The sequence below is a fragment of the Tasmannia lanceolata genome, unplaced genomic scaffold (assembly GCF_043159265.1).
Source record: "Tasmannia lanceolata isolate RefF3 unplaced genomic scaffold, GAP_Taslan_0.1 ptg000037l, whole genome shotgun sequence".
NCBI classification, from domain to species: domain Eukaryota; kingdom Viridiplantae; phylum Streptophyta; class Magnoliopsida; order Canellales; family Winteraceae; genus Tasmannia; species Tasmannia lanceolata.
In genome coordinates, this window is record NW_027518714.1 from 35,325,097 (window position 1) to 35,344,450 (window position 19,354).

The 19,354-nt window shown below is 36.0% G+C and overlaps 2 protein-coding genes across 2 annotated transcripts; both read left to right on the top strand.

The window, feature by feature from the left end:
- The first annotated feature begins 12,509 nt into the window (after positions 1-12,509).
- LOC143861424 (uncharacterized) lies at positions 12,510-13,292 on the top strand. The gene has a single exon (XM_077372352.1). It carries the CDS (start codon positions 12,510-12,512, stop codon positions 13,290-13,292), a length of 783 nt encoding a protein of 260 aa, XP_077228467.1.
- A 62-nt stretch (positions 13,293-13,354) lies between these two features.
- On the top strand, positions 13,355-16,652 carry LOC143861425 (uncharacterized). The gene is made up of 3 exons (XM_077372353.1): positions 13,355-15,138; positions 15,224-16,446; positions 16,564-16,652. The coding sequence occupies exons 1-3, from the start codon at positions 13,355-13,357 to the stop codon at positions 16,650-16,652; spliced, it is 3,096 nt and encodes a 1,031-aa protein (XP_077228468.1).
- Positions 16,653-19,354: the final 2,702 nt, after the last annotated feature.

Genomic DNA, 19,354 nt, shown 5'->3' on the forward strand with positions numbered 1-19,354 from the left:
ATCTCTAGGGTTTCAATACTATAAAAGATGTTCCTTCATAAACTAAATCTAAGTTTCAATACCATCTCATCCTCACCTCAAAACATGGCTAAAAGCTCCTTGACCCCATCTCTAGGGTCTCCTATGGCTAAAAATTGATGTTATGAAAAGTTTCTAAAATAAGAAACTTTCTATTTTTTCAATCTTCTTACTTTATCAACTAAATCTAAGATTCAATACCATCTCGTCCTAATCTCAAAACTTGGCAAAAAGCTTATTAACACTATCTCGAGGATTTCCCACGTCTAAAAGATGGATGTTTTATAAAGTTTCTAAAATAATAAACTTTCTATTTCTTCAATCTCCATCCTTCATCAACTAAATCTAAGTTTCAATACAATCTAATCCTCATCTCAAAATGTTGCTAAATGCTCTTTGACACCATCTCTAGGGTGTACTAAGTATAAAAGTTTGATGTTTAATAAAGTTTCTAAAATAGGAAACTTTTTTTTCTTTCAATCTCCATTATTCAGCAACTAAATCTAAGATTCAGTACCCTCTCATTCTCATCTCAAAACTTTGCTAGAAGCTCCTTGACACCATCTCTCGAGTTTCCAATGTCTCAAAGACGGATGTTTTATAAAGTTTCTAAAATAAGAAACTTTCTAGTTTTTCAATCTCCATCCCTCATTAGCTAAATCTAAGATTTATTACCATCTCATCATCCATCCAAAACTTCATTAAAACCTCATTGACACCATCTCTAGGGTCAGCTATGTCTAAACGATGATGTTATATAAACTTTCTATTTTTTCAATCTCCATCCTTTGTCAACAAAATCCAAGATCCAATACCATCACATCCTCATCTCAAAACTTGACTGAAAGCTCCTTAACACTGTCTTTAGGATTTCCTATGTCTAAAAGATGGATATTTTATAAAGTTTCTAAAACAAGAAACTTTCACTTTTTCAATCTCCATCTTCCATCAACAAAATCTAAGATTTAAAACCATCACATCATCATCCCAAAACTTGGCTAAAAGCTCTTTGACACTATCTCCAGGGTCTCTTATGTCTAAAAGATGGATGTTTTAGAGTTTCTAAAATAAGAAACTTTCTATTTTTTAATTCAATATCCTCTATCAACTAAATCTAAGATTCGATACCATCTCATCCTCTTCTACAAACTTGGCTAGAAGCTTCTTTACACCACATCTAGGGTTTTCTATGTCTAAAAGATGGATGTTTTATAAAGTTTCTAAAATCTCCATCCATCATCAACTAAATCTATGATTCAATACCACCTAATCCTCATCTCAAAACATAGCTAAAAGCACTTCGACACCATATCTATGGTTTACAAAAAGTAAAAGATTGATATTTATAAAGTTTTTAAAATAAGAAACTTTTTATTTCTTCAATCTCTAGCCTTCAGCAACTAAATCTAAGATTCAATACCCTCTCATCCTAATCTTAAAACTTGGCAAAAAACTCCTTAACACCACTATCTCTAGGGTTTCTTATGTCCAAAAGATGGATGTTTTATAAAGTTTCTAAAATAAGAAGCTTTCTATTTTTTCAATCTACATCTTTCATCAGCTAAATCTAAGATTCAATACCCTCTGATTTTCAACCCAAAACGTGGCAAGAAGTTGGTTGACATCATCTCTAGGGTTTCAATACTATAAAAGATGTTCCTTCATAAACTAAATCTAAGTTTCAATACCATCTCATCCTCACCTCAAAACATGGCTAAAAGCTCCTTGACCCCATCTCTAGGGTCTCCTATGGCTAAAAATTGATGTTATGAAAAGTTTCTAAAATAAGAAACTTTCTATTTTTTCAATCTTCTTACTTTATCAACTAAATCTAAGATTCAATACCATCTCGTCCTAATCTCAAAACTTGGCAAAAAGCTTATTAACACTATCTCGAGGATTTCCCACGTCTAAAAGATGGATGTTTTATAAAGTTTCTAAAATAATAAACTTTCTATTTCTTCAATCTCCATCCTTCATCAACTAAATCTAAGTTTCAATACAATGTAATCCTCATCTCAAAATGTTGCTAAATGCTCTTTGACACCATCTCTAGGGTGTACTAAGTATAAAAGTTTGATGTTTAATAAAGTTTCTAAAATAGGAAACTTTTTTTTCTTTCAATCTCCATTATTCAGCAACTAAATCTAAGATTCAGTACCCTCTCATTCTCATCTCAAAACTTTGCTAGAAGCTCCTTGACACCATCTCTCGAGTTTCCAATGTCTCAAAGACGGATGTTTTATAAAGTTTCTAAAATAAGAAACTTTCTAGTTTTTCAATCTCCATCCCTCATTAGCTAAATCTAAGATTTATTACCATCTCATCATCCATCCAAAACTTCATTAAAACCTCATTGACACCATCTCTAGGGTCAGCTATGTCTAAACGATGATGTTATATAAACTTTCTATTTTTTCAATCTCCATCCTTTGTCAACAAAATCCAAGATCCAATACCATCACATCCTCATCTCAAAACTTGACTGAAAGCTCCTTAACACTGTCTTTAGGATTTCCTATGTCTAAAAGATGGATATTTTATAAAGTTTCTAAAACAAGAAACTTTCACTTTTTCAATCTCCATCTTCCATCAACAAAATCTAAGATTTAAAACCATCACATCATCATCCCAAAACTTGGCTAAAAGCTCTTTGACACTATCTCCAGGGTCTCTTATGTCTAAAAGATGGATGTTTTAGAGTTTCTAAAATAAGAAACTTTCTATTTTTTAATTCAATATCCTCTATCAACTAAATCTAAGATTCGATACCATCTCATCCTCTTCTACAAACTTGGCTAGAAGCTTCTTTACACCACATCTAGGGTTTTCTATGTCTAAAAGATGGATGTTTTATAAAGTTTCTAAAATCTCCATCCATCATCAACTAAATCTATGATTCAATACCACCTAATCCTCATCTCAAAACATAGCTAAAAGCACTTCGACACCATATCTATGGTTTACAAAAAGTAAAAGATTGATATTTATAAAGTTTTTAAAATAAGAAACTTTTTATTTCTTCAATCTCTAGCCTTCAGCAACTAAATCTAAGATTCAATACCCTCTCATCCTAATCTTAAAACTTGGCAAAAAACTCCTTAACACCACTATCTCTAGGGTTTCTTATGTCCAAAAGATGGATGTTTTATAAAGTTTCTAAAATAAGAAGCTTTCTATTTTTTCAATCTACATCTTTCATCAGCTAAATCTAAGATTCAATACCCTCTGATTTTCAACCCAAAACGTGGCAAGAAGTTGGTTGACATCATCTCTAGGGTTTCAATACTATAAAAGATGTTCCTTCATAAACTAAATCTAAGTTTCAATACCATCTCATCCTCACCTCAAAACATGGCTAAAAGCTCCTTGACCCCATCTCTAGGGTCTCCTATGGCTAAAAATTGATGTTATGAAAAGTTTCTAAAATAAGAAACTTTCTATTTTTTCAATCTTCTTACTTTATCAACTAAATCTAAGATTCAATACCATCTCGTCCTAATCTCAAAACTTGGCAAAAAGCTTATTAACACTATCTCGAGGATTTCCCACGTCTAAAAGATGGATGTTTTATAAAGTTTCTAAAATAATAAACTTTCTATTTCTTCAATCTCCATCCTTCATCAACTAAATCTAAGTTTCAATACAATGTAATCCTCATCTCAAAATGTTGCTAAATGCTCTTTGACACCATCTCTAGGGTGTACTAAGTATAAAAGTTTGATGTTTAATAAAGTTTCTAAAATAGGAAACTTTTTTTTCTTTCAATCTCCATTATTCAGCAACTAAATCTAAGATTCAGTACCCTCTCATTCTCATCTCAAAACTTTGCTAGAAGCTCCTTGACACCATCTCTCGAGTTTCCAATGTCTCAAAGACGGATGTTTTATAAAGTTTCTAAAATAAGAAACTTTCTAGTTTTTCAATCTCCATCCCTCATTAGCTAAATCTAAGATTTATTACCATCTCATCATCCATCCAAAACTTCATTAAAACCTCATTGACACCATCTCTAGGGTCAGCTATGTCTAAACGATGATGTTATATAAACTTTCTATTTTTTCAATCTCCATCCTTTGTCAACAAAATCCAAGATCCAATACCATCACATCCTCATCTCAAAACTTGACTGAAAGCTCCTTAACACTGTCTTTAGGATTTCCTATGTCTAAAAGATGGATATTTTATAAAGTTTCTAAAACAAGAAACTTTCACTTTTTCAATCTCCATCTTCCATCAACAAAATCTAAGATTTAAAACCATCACATCATCATCCCAAAACTTGGCTAAAAGCTCTTTGACACTATCTCCAGGGTCTCTTATGTCTAAAAGATGGATGTTTTAGAGTTTCTAAAATAAGAAACTTTCTATTTTTTAATTCAATATCCTCTATCAACTAAATCTAAGATTCGATACCATCTCATCCTCTTCTACAAACTTGGCTAGAAGCTTCTTTACACCACATCTAGGGTTTTCTATGTCTAAAAGATGGATGTTTTATAAAGTTTCTAAAATCTCCATCCATCATCAACTAAATCTATGATTCAATACCACCTAATCCTCATCTCAAAACATAGCTAAAAGCACTTCGACACCATATCTATGGTTTACAAAAAGTAAAAGATTGATATTTATAAAGTTTTTAAAATAAGAAACTTTTTATTTCTTCAATCTCTAGCCTTCAGCAACTAAATCTAAGATTCAATACCCTCTCATCCTAATCTTAAAACTTGGCAAAAAACTCCTTAACACCACTATCTCTAGGGTTTCTTATGTCCAAAAGATGGATGTTTTATAAAGTTTCTAAAATAAGAAGCTTTCTATTTTTTCAATCTACATCTTTCATCAGCTAAATCTAAGATTCAATACCCTCTGATTTTCAACCCAAAACGTGGCAAGAAGTTGGTTGACATCATCTCTAGGGTTTCAATACTATAAAAGATGTTCCTTCATAAACTAAATCTAAGTTTCAATACCATCTCATCCTCACCTCAAAACATGGCTAAAAGCTCCTTGACCCCATCTCTAGGGTCTCCTATGGCTAAAAATTGATGTTATGAAAAGTTTCTAAAATAAGAAACTTTCTATTTTTTCAATCTTCTTACTTTATCAACTAAATCTAAGATTCAATACCATCTCGTCCTAATCTCAAAACTTGGCAAAAAGCTTATTAACACTATCTCGAGGATTTCCCACGTCTAAAAGATGGATGTTTTATAAAGTTTCTAAAATAATAAACTTTCTATTTCTTCAATCTCCATCCTTCATCAACTAAATCTAAGTTTCAATACAATGTAATCCTCATCTCAAAATGTTGCTAAATGCTCTTTGACACCATCTCTAGGGTGTACTAAGTATAAAAGTTTGATGTTTAATAAAGTTTCTAAAATAGGAAACTTTTTTTTCTTTCAATCTCCATTATTCAGCAACTAAATCTAAGATTCAGTACCCTCTCATTCTCATCTCAAAACTTTGCTAGAAGCTCCTTGACACCATCTCTCGAGTTTCCAATGTCTCAAAGACGGATGTTTTATAAAGTTTCTAAAATAAGAAACTTTCTAGTTTTTCAATCTCCATCCCTCATTAGCTAAATCTAAGATTTATTACCATCTCATCATCCATCCAAAACTTCATTAAAACCTCATTGACACCATCTCTAGGGTCAGCTATGTCTAAACGATGATGTTATATAAACTTTCTATTTTTTCAATCTCCATCCTTTGTCAACAAAATCCAAGATCCAATACCATCACATCCTCATCTCAAAACTTGACTGAAAGCTCCTTAACACTGTCTTTAGGATTTCCTATGTCTAAAAGATGGATATTTTATAAAGTTTCTAAAACAAGAAACTTTCACTTTTTCAATCTCCATCTTCCATCAACAAAATCTAAGATTTAAAACCATCACATCATCATCCCAAAACTTGGCTAAAAGCTCTTTGACACTATCTCCAGGGTCTCTTATGTCTAAAAGATGGATGTTTTAGAGTTTCTAAAATAAGAAACTTTCTATTTTTTAATTCAATATCCTCTATCAACTAAATCTAAGATTCGATACCATCTCATCCTCTTCTACAAACTTGGCTAGAAGCTTCTTTACACCACATCTAGGGTTTTCTATGTCTAAAAGATGGATGTTTTATAAAGTTTCTAAAATCTCCATCCATCATCAACTAAATCTATGATTCAATACCACCTAATCCTCATCTCAAAACATAGCTAAAAGCACTTCGACACCATATCTATGGTTTACAAAAAGTAAAAGATTGATATTTATAAAGTTTTTAAAATAAGAAACTTTTTATTTCTTCAATCTCTAGCCTTCAGCAACTAAATCTAAGATTCAATACCCTCTCATCCTAATCTCAAAACTTGGCAAAAAACTCCTTAACACCACTATCTCTAGGGTTTCTTATGTCCAAAAGATGGATGTTTTATAAAGTTTCTAAAATAAGAAGCTTTCTATTTTTTCAATCTACATCTTTCATCAGCTAAATCTAAGATTCAATACCCTCTGATTTTCAACCCAAAACGTGGCAAGAAGTTGGTTGACATCATCTCTAGGGTTTCAATACTATAAAAGATGTTCCTTCATAAACTAAATCTAAGTTTCAATACCATCTCATCCTCACCTCAAAACATGGCTAAAAGCTCCTTGACCCCATCTCTAGGGTCTCCTATGGCTAAAAATTGATGTTATGAAAAGTTTCTAAAATAAGAAACTTTCTATTTTTTCAATCTTCTTACTTTATCAACTAAATCTAAGATTCAATACCATCTCGTCCTAATCTCAAAACTTGGCAAAAAGCTTATTAACACTATCTCGAGGATTTCCCACGTCTAAAAGATGGATGTTTAATAAAGTTTCTAAAATAATAAACTTTCTATTTCTTCAATCTCCATCCTTCATCAACTAAATCTAAGTTTCAATACAATCTAATCCTCATCTCAAAATGTTGCTAAATGCTCTTTGACACCATCTCTAGGGTGTACTAAGTATAAAAGTTTGATGTTTAATAAAGTTTCTAAAATAGGAAACTTTTTTTTCTTTCAATCTCCATTATTCAGCAACTAAATCTAAGATTCAGTACCCTCTCATTCTCATCTCAAAACTTTGCTAGAAGCTCCTTGACACCATCTCTCGAGTTTCCAATGTCTCAAAGACGGATGTTTTATAAAGTTTCTAAAATAAGAAACTTTCTAGTTTTTCAATCTCCATCCCTCATTAGCTAAATCTAAGATTTATTACCATCTCATCATCCATCCAAAACTTCATTAAAACCTCATTGACACCATCTCTAGGGTCAGCTATGTCTAAACGATGATGTTATATAAACTTTCTATTTTTTCAATCTCCATCCTTTGTCAACAAAATCCAAGATCCAATACCATCACATCCTCATCTCAAAACTTGACTGAAAGCTCCTTAACACTGTCTTTAGGATTTCTTATGTCTAAAAGATGGATATTTTATAAAGTTTCTAAAACAAGAAACTTTCACTTTTTCAATCTCCATCTTCCATCAACTAAATCTAAGATTTAAAACCATCACATCATCATCCCAAAACTTGGCTAAAAGCTCTTTGACACTATCTCCAGGGTCTCTTATGTCTAAAAGATGGATGTTTTAGAGTTTCTAAAATAAGAAACTTTCTATTTTTTAATTCAATATCCTCTATCAACTAAATCTAAGATTCGATACGATCTCATCCTCTTCTACAAACTTGGCTAGAAGCTTCTTTACACCACATCTAGGGTTTTCTATGTCTAAAAGATGGATGTTTTATAAAGTTTCTAAAATCTCCATCCATCATCAACTAAATCTATGATTCAATACCACCTAATCCTCATCTCAAAACATAGCTAAAAGCACTTCGACACCATATCTATGGTTTACAAAAAGTAAAAGATTGATATTTATAAAGTTTCTAAAATAAGAAACTTTTTATTTCTTCAATCTCTATCCTTCAGCAACTAAATCTAAGATTCAATATCCTCTCATCCTAATCTTAAAACTTGGCAAAAACTCCTTGACACCATATCTAGGGTTTCTTATGTCCAAAAGAATTATGTTTGATAAAGTTTCCAAAATAAGAACCTTTCTATTTTTTCAATCTCCATCCTTCATCAGCTAAATCTAAGATTCAATACCCTCTGATTCTCAACCCAAAACGTGGCTAGAAGTTGGTTGACATCATCTCTAGGGTTTCAATACTATAAAAGATGTTCTTTCATCAAGTAAATCTAAGTTTCAATACCATCTCATCCTCACCTCAAAACATGGCTAAAAGCTCCTTCACCCCATCTCTAGGGTCTCCTATAGCTAAAAATTGATGTTATGAAAAGTTTCTAAAATAAGAAACTTTCCATTTTTTCAATCTTCTTACTTTATCAACTAAATCTAAGATTCAATACCATCTCGTCCTAATCTCAAAACTTGGCAAAAAGCTTATTAACACTATCTCGAGGATTTCCCACATCTAAAAGATGGATGTTTTTAAAGTTTCTAAAATAATAAACTTTCTATTTCTTCAATCTCCATCCTTCATCAACTAAATCTAAGATTCAATCCCATCTAATCCTCATCTCAAAATGTTGCTAAAAGCTCTTTGACACCATCTCTAGGGTTTACTAAGTATAAAAGTTTGATGTTTTATAAAGTTTCTAGAATAGGAAACTTTTTTTTTCTTTCAATCTCCTTCATTCAGCAACTAAATCTAAGATTCAGTACCCGCTCATTCTCATCTCAAAACTTTGCTAAAAGCTCCTTAACACCATCTCTCCAGTTTCTAATGTCTCAAAGATGGATGTTTTAAAAAGTTTCTAAGATAAGAAACTTTCTATTTTTTCAATCTCCATCCTTCATCAGCTAAATCTAAGATTCAATATCATCTCATCATCAATCCAAAACTTGGTTAACAGCTCATTGACACCATCTCTAGGGTCAGCTATGTCTAAACGATGGATGTTATATAAACTCTCTATTTTTTCAATCTCCATCCTTTATCAACAAAATCCAAGATCCAATACCATCACATCCTCATCTCAAAACTTGACTGAAAGCTCCTTAACACCATCTCTAGGATTTCCTATGTCTAAAAGATGGATATTTTATAAAGTTTTTAAAACAAGAAACTTTCTAATTTTTCAATCTCCATCTTCCATCAACTAAATCTATGATTTAAAACCATCTCATCATCATCCCAAAACTTGGCTAAAAGCTCTTTGACACCATCTCCAGGGTCTCTTATGTCTAAAAGATGGATGTTTTAGAGTTTCTAAAATAAGAAACTTTCTATTTTCTAATTCAATATCCTCTATCAACTAAATCTAAGATTCAATATCCTCTCATCCTAATCTTAAAACTTGGCAAAAAACTCCTTGACACCATCTCTAGGGTTTCTTATGTCCAAAAGAATTATGTTTTATAAAGTTTCCAAAATAAGAACCTTTCTATTTTTTCAATCTCCATCCTTCATCAGCTAAATCTAAGATTCAATACCCTCTGATTCTCAACCCAAAACGTGGCTAGAAGTTGGTTGACATCATCTCTAGGGTTTAAATACTATAAAAGAAGTTCTTTCATCAACTAAATCTAAGTTTCAATACCATCTCATCCTCACCTCAAAACATGGCTAAAAGCTCCTTGACCCCATCTCTAGGGTCTCCTATGGCTAAAAATTGATGTTATGAAAAGTTTCTAAAATAAGAAACTTTCTATTTTTTCAATCTTCTTACTTTATCAACTAAATCTAAGATTCAATACCATCTCGTCCTAATCTCAAAACTTGGCAAAAAGCTTATTAACACTATCTCGAGGATTTCCCACGTCTAAAAGATGGATGTTTTATAAAGTTTCTAAAATAATAAACTTTCTATTTCTTCAATCTCCATCCTTCATCAACTAAATTTAAGAATCAATACCATCTAATCATCATCTCAAAATGTTGCTAAAAGCTCTTTGACACCATCTCTAGGGTTTACTAAGTATAAAAGTTTGATGTTTTATAAAGTTTCTAAAATAGGAAACTTTTTTTTCTTTCAATCTCCATCATTCAGCAACTAAATCTAAGATTCAGTACCCGCTCATTCTCATCTCAAAACTTTGCTAAAAGCTCCTTGACACCATATCTCGAGTTTCCAATGTCTCAAAGATGGAAGTTTTATAAAGTTTCTAAAATAAGAAACTTTCTATTTTTTCAATCTCCATCCTTCATCAGCTAAATCTAAGATTTAATTCGAGAACTTTTTCCTACTAAAAATACTTTTCAGTTCTAGTGAGAGAAACTCTGAGATTCTGAAATTCTAGTGAGAGAAAATTTTCCTCTCATCTTCTTCTTCTTCTCTTAGAGGTTCCTGTCATGGAAACCATTCCTCCAGATCCGGGCAAACATAGTTCTGTTCCCAGCTTGGATTCGAATCTTCCATTTCCCAGCTTAGTTTCAAGGGACAGCATGGGACAATCGTCTCCCCCTCGTGGAGTATATGCTTTTGGTCATTCCCTCCTGGGCAAGGGAGAAGGAAAACCAAATCCAACCCTCTTAGCTCAGCTTCAAAAGGCCAAAGCTGTTCACCTTAATCTCCCTGATTCTCATGTCTCTCCCTCTCGCCCAAAACTCTTTCCCTCTCTCTCTTTGGATGACCTTGGTAAGCTTCAGACCCAAGATCTGGGATTTGATCCTAGCACCCACTGGAAGAAAGGCACTAGGCTTCATAAAATCTTTACAAAACCTATTCGATCCTTACCCAGTTCTCCTTATAATTCGCAAAAAAAAACTGAGGCACCCCGGCATCCCAAAGTTTCCTCTTCAGTAGATCTGGAGGTCTCCCCATCTCACTCCTTTAGCAAATCCTTAGGCCAAACCTTCATCTCTCCCTCGAGCTCAGATGGCCAGAGGTTGAAGACCGGTTCCTTTTTGGGTAAGGAGAAAACCACCCTTGTATCCATGGCCAAAAATAGCTCTAAACCAGCGGTTACTTGCCTGATGCCCAACCACCCTCTGTCCTTTCCGACAAAGCCTGTCTGGCCCCAGGATTCCAGCGCTTCTCCCTCCTCCGTTGATCTTGATCTCGCCCAGATCCCAAAGCAAGACTCAGCCTTTTCCCCCCTATCTGCTAGCCCGCCCAAAAATTTGAATTTAGCAAATGCGGGAATATTTGAATCTGTCTCTCAAAACCATATTACTCTCCTCGAAATCCCTGGAAATGCTAATCTAAACACAGATCTCCTAGACCCTAACCTTTCAAATTCGAAATTCAAAAATTCCCCGCCTACTGCTCCTTTGCCCCCTCTGCCTCCTGTAGACCGATTGCCTCCTCTGCTCCCTAATCCTAACCCCACTCGTTCCTGGGCTCACATTCTCTCTTCTCCCCCGTCTATCCCTTCTCAGCCTGAATCTAAACTCCCTTTTTTCTCTTCCTCTATCTCGGACAAGGGGAAAAAGGAAGCAATTTTTGTTGAAGAGGATTACGCTGAGGCAATGGATAAATGGAATAATTGTCTCTTGGGATTCTTTCTTGGCAGAAGACTGTTCTTCTCCTCTCTTAAGCAGCACCTCCAACGCAAATGGCAGCTTAAAGGAGATTTTCTAATCTCCTCCCTTCCCAAAAACTTCATTTTATTCAAATTCTCTTTACCTGAAGACTGTATTAAAGTGCTCGAGGCACCCATTACAACCTACGGTGGGAGACCTCTTATTCTTCAGAAATGGTCCCCAGAGTGTTCCTTGGAGAAAAGAAAGCTCTCTTCCATCCCTATTTGGCTTAGGTTCCCCGAACTTCATCTCAAATTCTGGACCCCCAGTGGGTTGGGGAAGTTAGCTAGTACTATTGGCCATCCTCTCTTCATGGACACCATTACTGCTGCAGGCACGCATCTAAACTTCGCTAGAGTATGTGTTGAAATCTCCCCTGAAGACGAACTCCTCGACTCAATTGAAATTGACACCCCCTCAGGTACATTCCTCCAAGCTGTTGAATATGATTGGAAACCAAAAGCTTAATTACCTGCAGAGATTTCAGTCATTCTGCGGATCGCTGCCCCCTCCTCCCTCTGCCCCTCCCTAAGTCTAAACAAGAATGGATACAGAAAGCTTCTAAACCTGTAGAAAAGTCCCTACCTGTTTCCTCCCCTTTCAATAATCCCTCCGTAATCCCTGATGCCCACCCAAAGCCTCAAATCAGTATACATAATGGTTTCAGTATCCTTGACTCCTTAGACTCAGAAATCCCAGAAGAGCCCAATTTGAGCATCCCAACAGTTTGTGCTGAACCTAATTCCGTCTGCCTATCTGTTCCCACTCTTGACTCCTCTCCCCTAGCCTCTTCTCAATCTCGGATGCTATTGCCCGTATCCTCTGTTCAGCCTCTTACTCTCTCACCCAAGCCATCTCTGTTTGACCCAGGTGCTGTCAATCCCCAGCTGAATTGCCATTCACCCCCTCTTTCTGCTGACCCTGGAGCCAAGAATCCTTCTACTCTGGCCTCCCAATGAAGTTAATCTCTGTTTGGAATACTCGGGGTCTCTGCACCCGCTCTAAACGTGGAGAAATTAAGAGTTTTATATCAAGCTCCAATACTTCTATTTGCTGTTTGCTTGAAACTAAGGCATTGAGCCATAAGATGAAGGACTATGTTAAAGATTGTTGTGAAGGCTGGGATGCTCATGGCAACTATTCGTGTGTTCTCAAAGGTAGAATTTGGATCCTCTGGGACAGTGCTGAGATCAAAGTGAAGATAATTGAGGAATCTAGCCAGCATATTCACTGTGAGGTGGAAGTCATCCAATCTGGAATGCTCTTTAGAATGACAGCAGTCTATGCTCACAATTATTATATTTCAAGGAGAGATCAGTGGTCTAAGCTGGAACTTATTGTGTCTGTTAACCAGACGCCTTGGATTGTGTTAGGAGACTTTAATGCTGTCCGGAGCCAGGAAGAACGATATGGGTACCCTCCTAACATAGCTCAGATGGAGGAATTTAACTCTTGCCTTTCCACCTGTGCCCTTACTGATCTTCGGTCTGTGGGTCTCAATCTTACTTGGAATAACAAAGGTAAGCCGGGAAATCTGAAAATGGCCAAGCTCGATAGATCTTTGGTTAATGAAGAATGGTTGCATACCTGCCCGAACTCCCTTACTGAATTCATCCCCCCTGGAATTTCTGACCATAGCCCTTCATTGTGTCCTGCTCAAACCACCAATCTCTTGGCCCTAAACCCTTCAAGTTCATGGACATGTGGTTGGATGACAAATCTCTTTACCCTATTGTAGAAAGAGCCTGGGCTCATAAGGTGAAAGGTAATCCTATGTTCTCCTTTGTCCAAAAGCTGAAAATGGTCAAGAACCAAATCAAAGACTGGAACCGAGAGGTTTTTGGTAGAATTGACATTCAAGTGCCAATCATCAGAAAATCCTTGTTAAAGATCCAAGCTTCTATAGAGAAAGAACCTGCCAATCACCACCTCATTGAACAGGAAGCTAAGATCAGGGATGACTTGCTGAAATACACTTCCCTCGAAGAATCCTTTCTCAAGCAGAAATCCAGAGCCCAATGGCTTCAATTGGGAGACTCGAACTCCAAATTCTTTTACTCTCATTTGAAAGTAAGACAAAACAAAAACAATATTCTTGCTATGAAAAGAGAGGATGGCACTCAAACCACTGACCCTATTGAAATCTCTTCCATTCTGATCAGCCACTTCTCTAGGATTCTTAATCATGGAAAATCTCAGACTGCTGCTGTCCCTGATCCAATCCGAACTCTGAATGTTGGGGAGGCTGACTTCTTAACAACCCCCATTACTTCGGACGAGATTAAAGATGTAGTTTGGAAATCTAATGGAGACAAATCCTCTGGTCCGGACGGCTTCAATGCCTCATTCTACCGATCCTTTTGGTACCTGCTGGGAGATGAGTTCATTGCTGCTATAAAGAATTTTTTTAAATCTGGTAAGCTTCTCAAATCTGTCAATGCTACTTTCCTATCCCTCATTCCTAAAGGCCCTGATACCTTCTCCCCTTCCCATTATCGCCCAATATCTCTTTACAACTTCTTGTATAAAACAATAACCAAAATCCTGGCCAACCGCCTTCGGTTCGTAATTTCCAACCTTATCTGTCCGTCCCAATCTGCCTTTATTAGAGGGCGGCAAATTCAGGACAATATTCTTCTCACCCATGACCTTCTCCATAGATTTCACCTTCCCTCCCCCTCCCCTGCCATGTGCCTGAAAATTGATCTTGCTAAAGCTTTTGACAACGTTAACCGTCAATCTCTGTTATCCTTCATGGCCAAGCAAGGTTTTAATTCAACCTGGCTGGGCTGGATAGAAGAATGTATCTTACACTCTTCCTTTTCTATCCTGGTTAATGGCTCCCCCCAAGGCTACTTCAATTCCTCTAATGGCCTCCGCCAAGGAGATCCCCTCTCACCCCTCCTCTTCTCTATTTCCATGGAAATGCTCTCTGTCCTTCTCGACAATGCCTATTCCTCGAATACCCTTTCCACCCCCTTTTCTCAAGACACCCTTGCCATTACTCATCTGCTATTTGCGGATGATCTAATGCTCTTTGCAATGGGAACTGCCAGCAATGCCACCATTCTTTCTTCTTGTCTGACTATGTTCCATAGGATTTCTGGGATGGAGGCTAACCACTCTAAATCTGAAATCTACTTCTGGGGCACTACTCTCAGGGATAAACTTGATATACTGCAAATTCTGGGGTTCAATGAAGGAAGTCTCCCGATAAGATACCTCGGTCTCCCGTTGTTTACATCGAGACTCACTGTCTCCGACTGTGCTCCTCTGATCACTAAAGTCCGGAAACGCATTGTCAGTTGGGCTAGCAAGAGCTTAAGCCAAGCTAGTCGTATCGAGCTTGTTAAAACGGTGTTAAACAGTTTCATGATCTATTGGTCCTCAGCTTTTGATATCCCCAAGGGGGTAATTGACTCTATTGAGAGTATTTTTCGGACCTTCATCTGGGGAAGTTCTGAAGGAAAAAAATCCCACCACTCAATTTCGTGGAATGCAATGTGTCGTCCTAAAAGCGAAGGAGGAATTGGTATTCGTCACCTAAGGGACATCAATGTATCTCTCCGAATCAAGCAGGTATGGTCTATCATTGCTGAAAAGAATACCCTCTGGGCCCAATGGTTCTCCCTGAAATATATCAAATCAAAAAAAATTTGGACTATTAAGCTGCTTCAAAGCCTTCATGGGGATTAGAAGTATCATCAAAAGTAGAGACCTGGCTAAACCTCACATCTGCTGCTTAGTGGGCAATGAAGCAGCCATTGATCTGTGGTCCGAGCCGTGGCATCCGAGGGGAGTAATTTCTTCCATCATTTCCAAGCACAGAACAGATTCCTCCCTGTCATCCTTGAAGACTCTCGAGCAGCTGCATCATGAAGGATCCTGGAATCCTATTCTGAACCTTGGATCCCTCACTCAGGAAAAGTCTCTTCTAATGGAAGCTATCTTCAGTGACTCTACCACAAATACTCCTATTTGGAAACCAAACAGTAATGCTATATTCTCTACTAAAAGTGGGTGGGAAGTTACTAGGCCTCACTTTGAAAAACCGGTTTGGGCTTCGCGAATTTGGTTCAGCGGGCACATCCCTCGGCACGCTCTTGTAACTTGGAAGGCCCTCAGCAATGGTCTTAGCACAACTGATAACCTCCCATTTCTTGACCCTACTATCAGCAGAAACTGTATTTTATGCAACTCTGGGCCAGAATCTGTTAACCATCTCTTTTTCCAGTGTAGCTATTCAAATTGGGTATGGAAATCAATTCTTCGAAACCTTCAGCTATGGCGCAACCCAGAACCTGATCTTATTCAGGAAGAGCTGTGGCTGGCAAACCACTTCAAGGGTGCCGGGCAAACTTCCAAATTAGCTTTTATTGCTTTGGAGGCCACCATTTACAACATCTGGTCTGAGCGGAATCACCGATTTTTTCGCAATACTTTTGTTCCCAAATCAGTTCTCCTATCCGGAACTCTATCTCTCATTCGAACAAAAATTCTTGGCTTGCACCTGGAAGATGTGGATACTCCAACTAACAGGTCCATTGCAGCCAACTTTGGTTGTGCTTTCTGTCCCAAAATCCGTTCTCCTCAGGTATGTTGTTGGAGCAAACCGAATCAGGGGTCTTTCAAAATTAATTCTGATGCATCTCTATCTACTGATGGGGGAGGTATGGGAGGTGCAATCCGGAATCATAACGGATTTCTCGTATCTATGTTCTCAGTTAATGTTGAGTCCAAAGAGATTCTGGTGCTGGAAATCAAAGCTGTTCTCGTTGGTCTTCAGCTGGCCGCATCTTTGGGTTTGACCAATATTTGGATCGAAGTAGATTCTAAAATTGCTGCAGATGTTATCAATGGCACCTCTAAAACTCCATGGAAATGCTTTGCCTGTACTCAGGAAATACGTCAGTTACTCTCCTCTTTCCTCCAATGGAAGATTTCCCATATTTGGCGAGAAGGAAATAGTGTAGCAGACTTCCTTTCTAAATGAAACTGCCCTTGCAAAGGTACTGCTCTCCCCCCTTTCTTGGCCGTCCCGGCACTCCTCCTGCTCATGGACTCAGATAGGATAGGCAGTGAGTACTATCGGTTGTAATTTTACATGTTTCGCTATCTTGTGCTTTGGGCTCTCTGTTGTTGGGAGCTTGATCCCTTTAAGTTGGCTTTCCAGCCCCCATAGTTGTATCGAATTTTTATTTCTAGTGCCTGGTTGGGGTCCTGCCTAACCCCTGCTTAATCATAAAAAAAAATAATCTAAGATTCAATACCATCTCATCATCAATCCAAAACTTGGCTAAAAGCCCATTGACACCATCTCTAGGGTCAGCTATGTCTAAACGATGGATGTTATATAAACTTTCTATTTTTTCAATCTCTATCCTTATCAACAAAATCCAAGATCCAATACCATCACATCCTCATCTCAAAACTTGACTGAAATATCCTTAACACCATCTCTAGGATTTCCTATGTCTAAAAGATGGATATTTTATAAAGTTTCTAAAACAAGAAACTTTCTACTTTTTCAATCTACATCTTCCATCAACTAAATCTAAGATTTAAAACCATCTCAACATCATCCCAAAACTCGGCTAAAAGCTCTTTGACACCATCTCCAGGGTCTCTTATGTCTAAAAGATGGATGTTTTGGAGTTTCTAAAATAAGAAACTTTCTATTTTTTAATTCAATATCCTCTATCAACTAAATCTAAGATTCAATACCATCTCATCCTCTTCTACAAACTTGGCTAAAAGCTTCTTTACACCACATCTAGGGTTTTCTATGTCTAACAGATGGATGTTTTACAAAGTTTCTAAAATAAGAAACTTTGTAATTTTTCAATCTCCATCCTTTATCAACTAAATATATGATTCAATACCACCTAATCTTCATCTCAAAACTTAGCTAAAAGCACTTCGACACCATATCTAGGGTTTACAAAAAGTAAAAGATTGATATTTATAAAGTTTCTAAAATAAAAACTTTTTATTTCTTCAATCTCTATCCTTCAGGAACTGAATCTAAGATTCAATACCCTCTCATCCTAATCTTAAAACTTGGCAAAAAACTCCTTGACACCATCTCTAGGGTTTCTTATGTCCAAAAGATGGATGTTTTATAAAAATTTTAAAATAAGAAGCTTTCTATTTTTTCAATCTCCATCTTTCATCAGCTAAATCTAAGATTCAATACCCACGGATTCCCAACCTAAAACGTGGCTAGAAGTTGGTTGACATCATCTCTAGGGTTTCAATACTGTAAAAGGTGGTCCTTCATCAACTAAATCTAAGTTTCAATACCATCTCATCCTCACCTCAAAACATGGCTAAAAGCTCCTTGACCCCATCTCTAGGATCTCCTATGACTAAAAATTGATGTTTTGAAAACTTTCTAAAATAAGAAACTTTCTATTTTTTCAATCTTCTAGCTTTATCAACAAAATCTAAGATTCAATACCATCTCGTCCTGATCTCAAAAACTTAGCCAAATGCTTATTAACACTATCTCGAGGATTTCCCACGTCTAAAAGATGGATGTTTTATAAAGTTTCTAAAATAATAAACTTTCTATTTCTTCAATCTCCATCCTTCATCAACTAAATCTAAGAATCAATACCATCTAATCTTCATCTCAAAATGTTGCTAAAAGCTCTTTGACACCATCTCTAGGGTTTACTAAGTATAAAAGTTTGATGTTTTATAAAGTTTCTAAAATAGGAAACTATTTTTTCTTTTAATCTCCATCATTCAGCAACTAAATCTAAGATTCAGTACCCGCTCATTCTCATCTCAAAACTTTGCTAAAAGCTCCTTGACACCATCCCTCGAGTTTCAAATGTCTCAAAGATGGAAGTTTTATAAAGTTTCTAAAATAAGAAACTTTCTATTTTTTCAATCTCCATCCTTCATCAGCTAAATCTAAGATTCAATACCATGCCATCATCAATCCAAAATTTGCTAAAAGCTAATTGACACCATCTCTAGGGTCAGCTATGTCTAAACGATGGATGTTATAAACATTCTATTTTTTCAATCTCCATCCGTATCAACAAAATCCAAAATCCAATACCATCACATCCTCATCTCAAAACTTGACTGAAATCTCCTTAACACCATCTCTAGGATTTCCTATGTCTAAAAGATGGATATTTTATAAAGTTTCTAAAACAAGAAACTTTCTAATTTTTCAATCTCCATCTTCCATCAACTAAATCTAAGATTTTAAACCATCTCATCATCATCCCAAAACTTGGCTAAAAGCTCTTTGACACCATCTCCAGGGTCTCTTATGTCTAAAAGATGGATGTTTTAGAGTTTCTAAAATAAGAAACTTTCTATTTTTTAATTCAATATCCTCTATCAACTAAATCTAAGATTCAATACCATCTCATCCTCTTCTACAAATTTGGCTAAAAGCTTCTTTACACCACATCTAGGGTTTTCTATGTCTAAAAGATGGATGTTTTATAAAGTTTCTTAAATAAGAAACTTTGTAATTTTTCAATCTCCATCCTTCATCAACTAAATCTATGATTCAATACCACCTAGTCCTCATCTCAAAACTTAGCTAAAAGCACTTCGACAAAAAGTAAAAGATTGATATTTATAAAGTTTCTAAAATAAGAAACTTTTTATTTCTTCAATCTCTATCCTTCAGCAACTGAATCTAAGATTCAATACCCTCTCATCATAATCTTAAAACTTAGCAAAAAACTCTTTCACACCATCTCTAAGGTTTCTTATGTCCAAAAGATGGATGTTTTATAAAGTTTCTAAAATAAGAAGCTTTCTATTTTT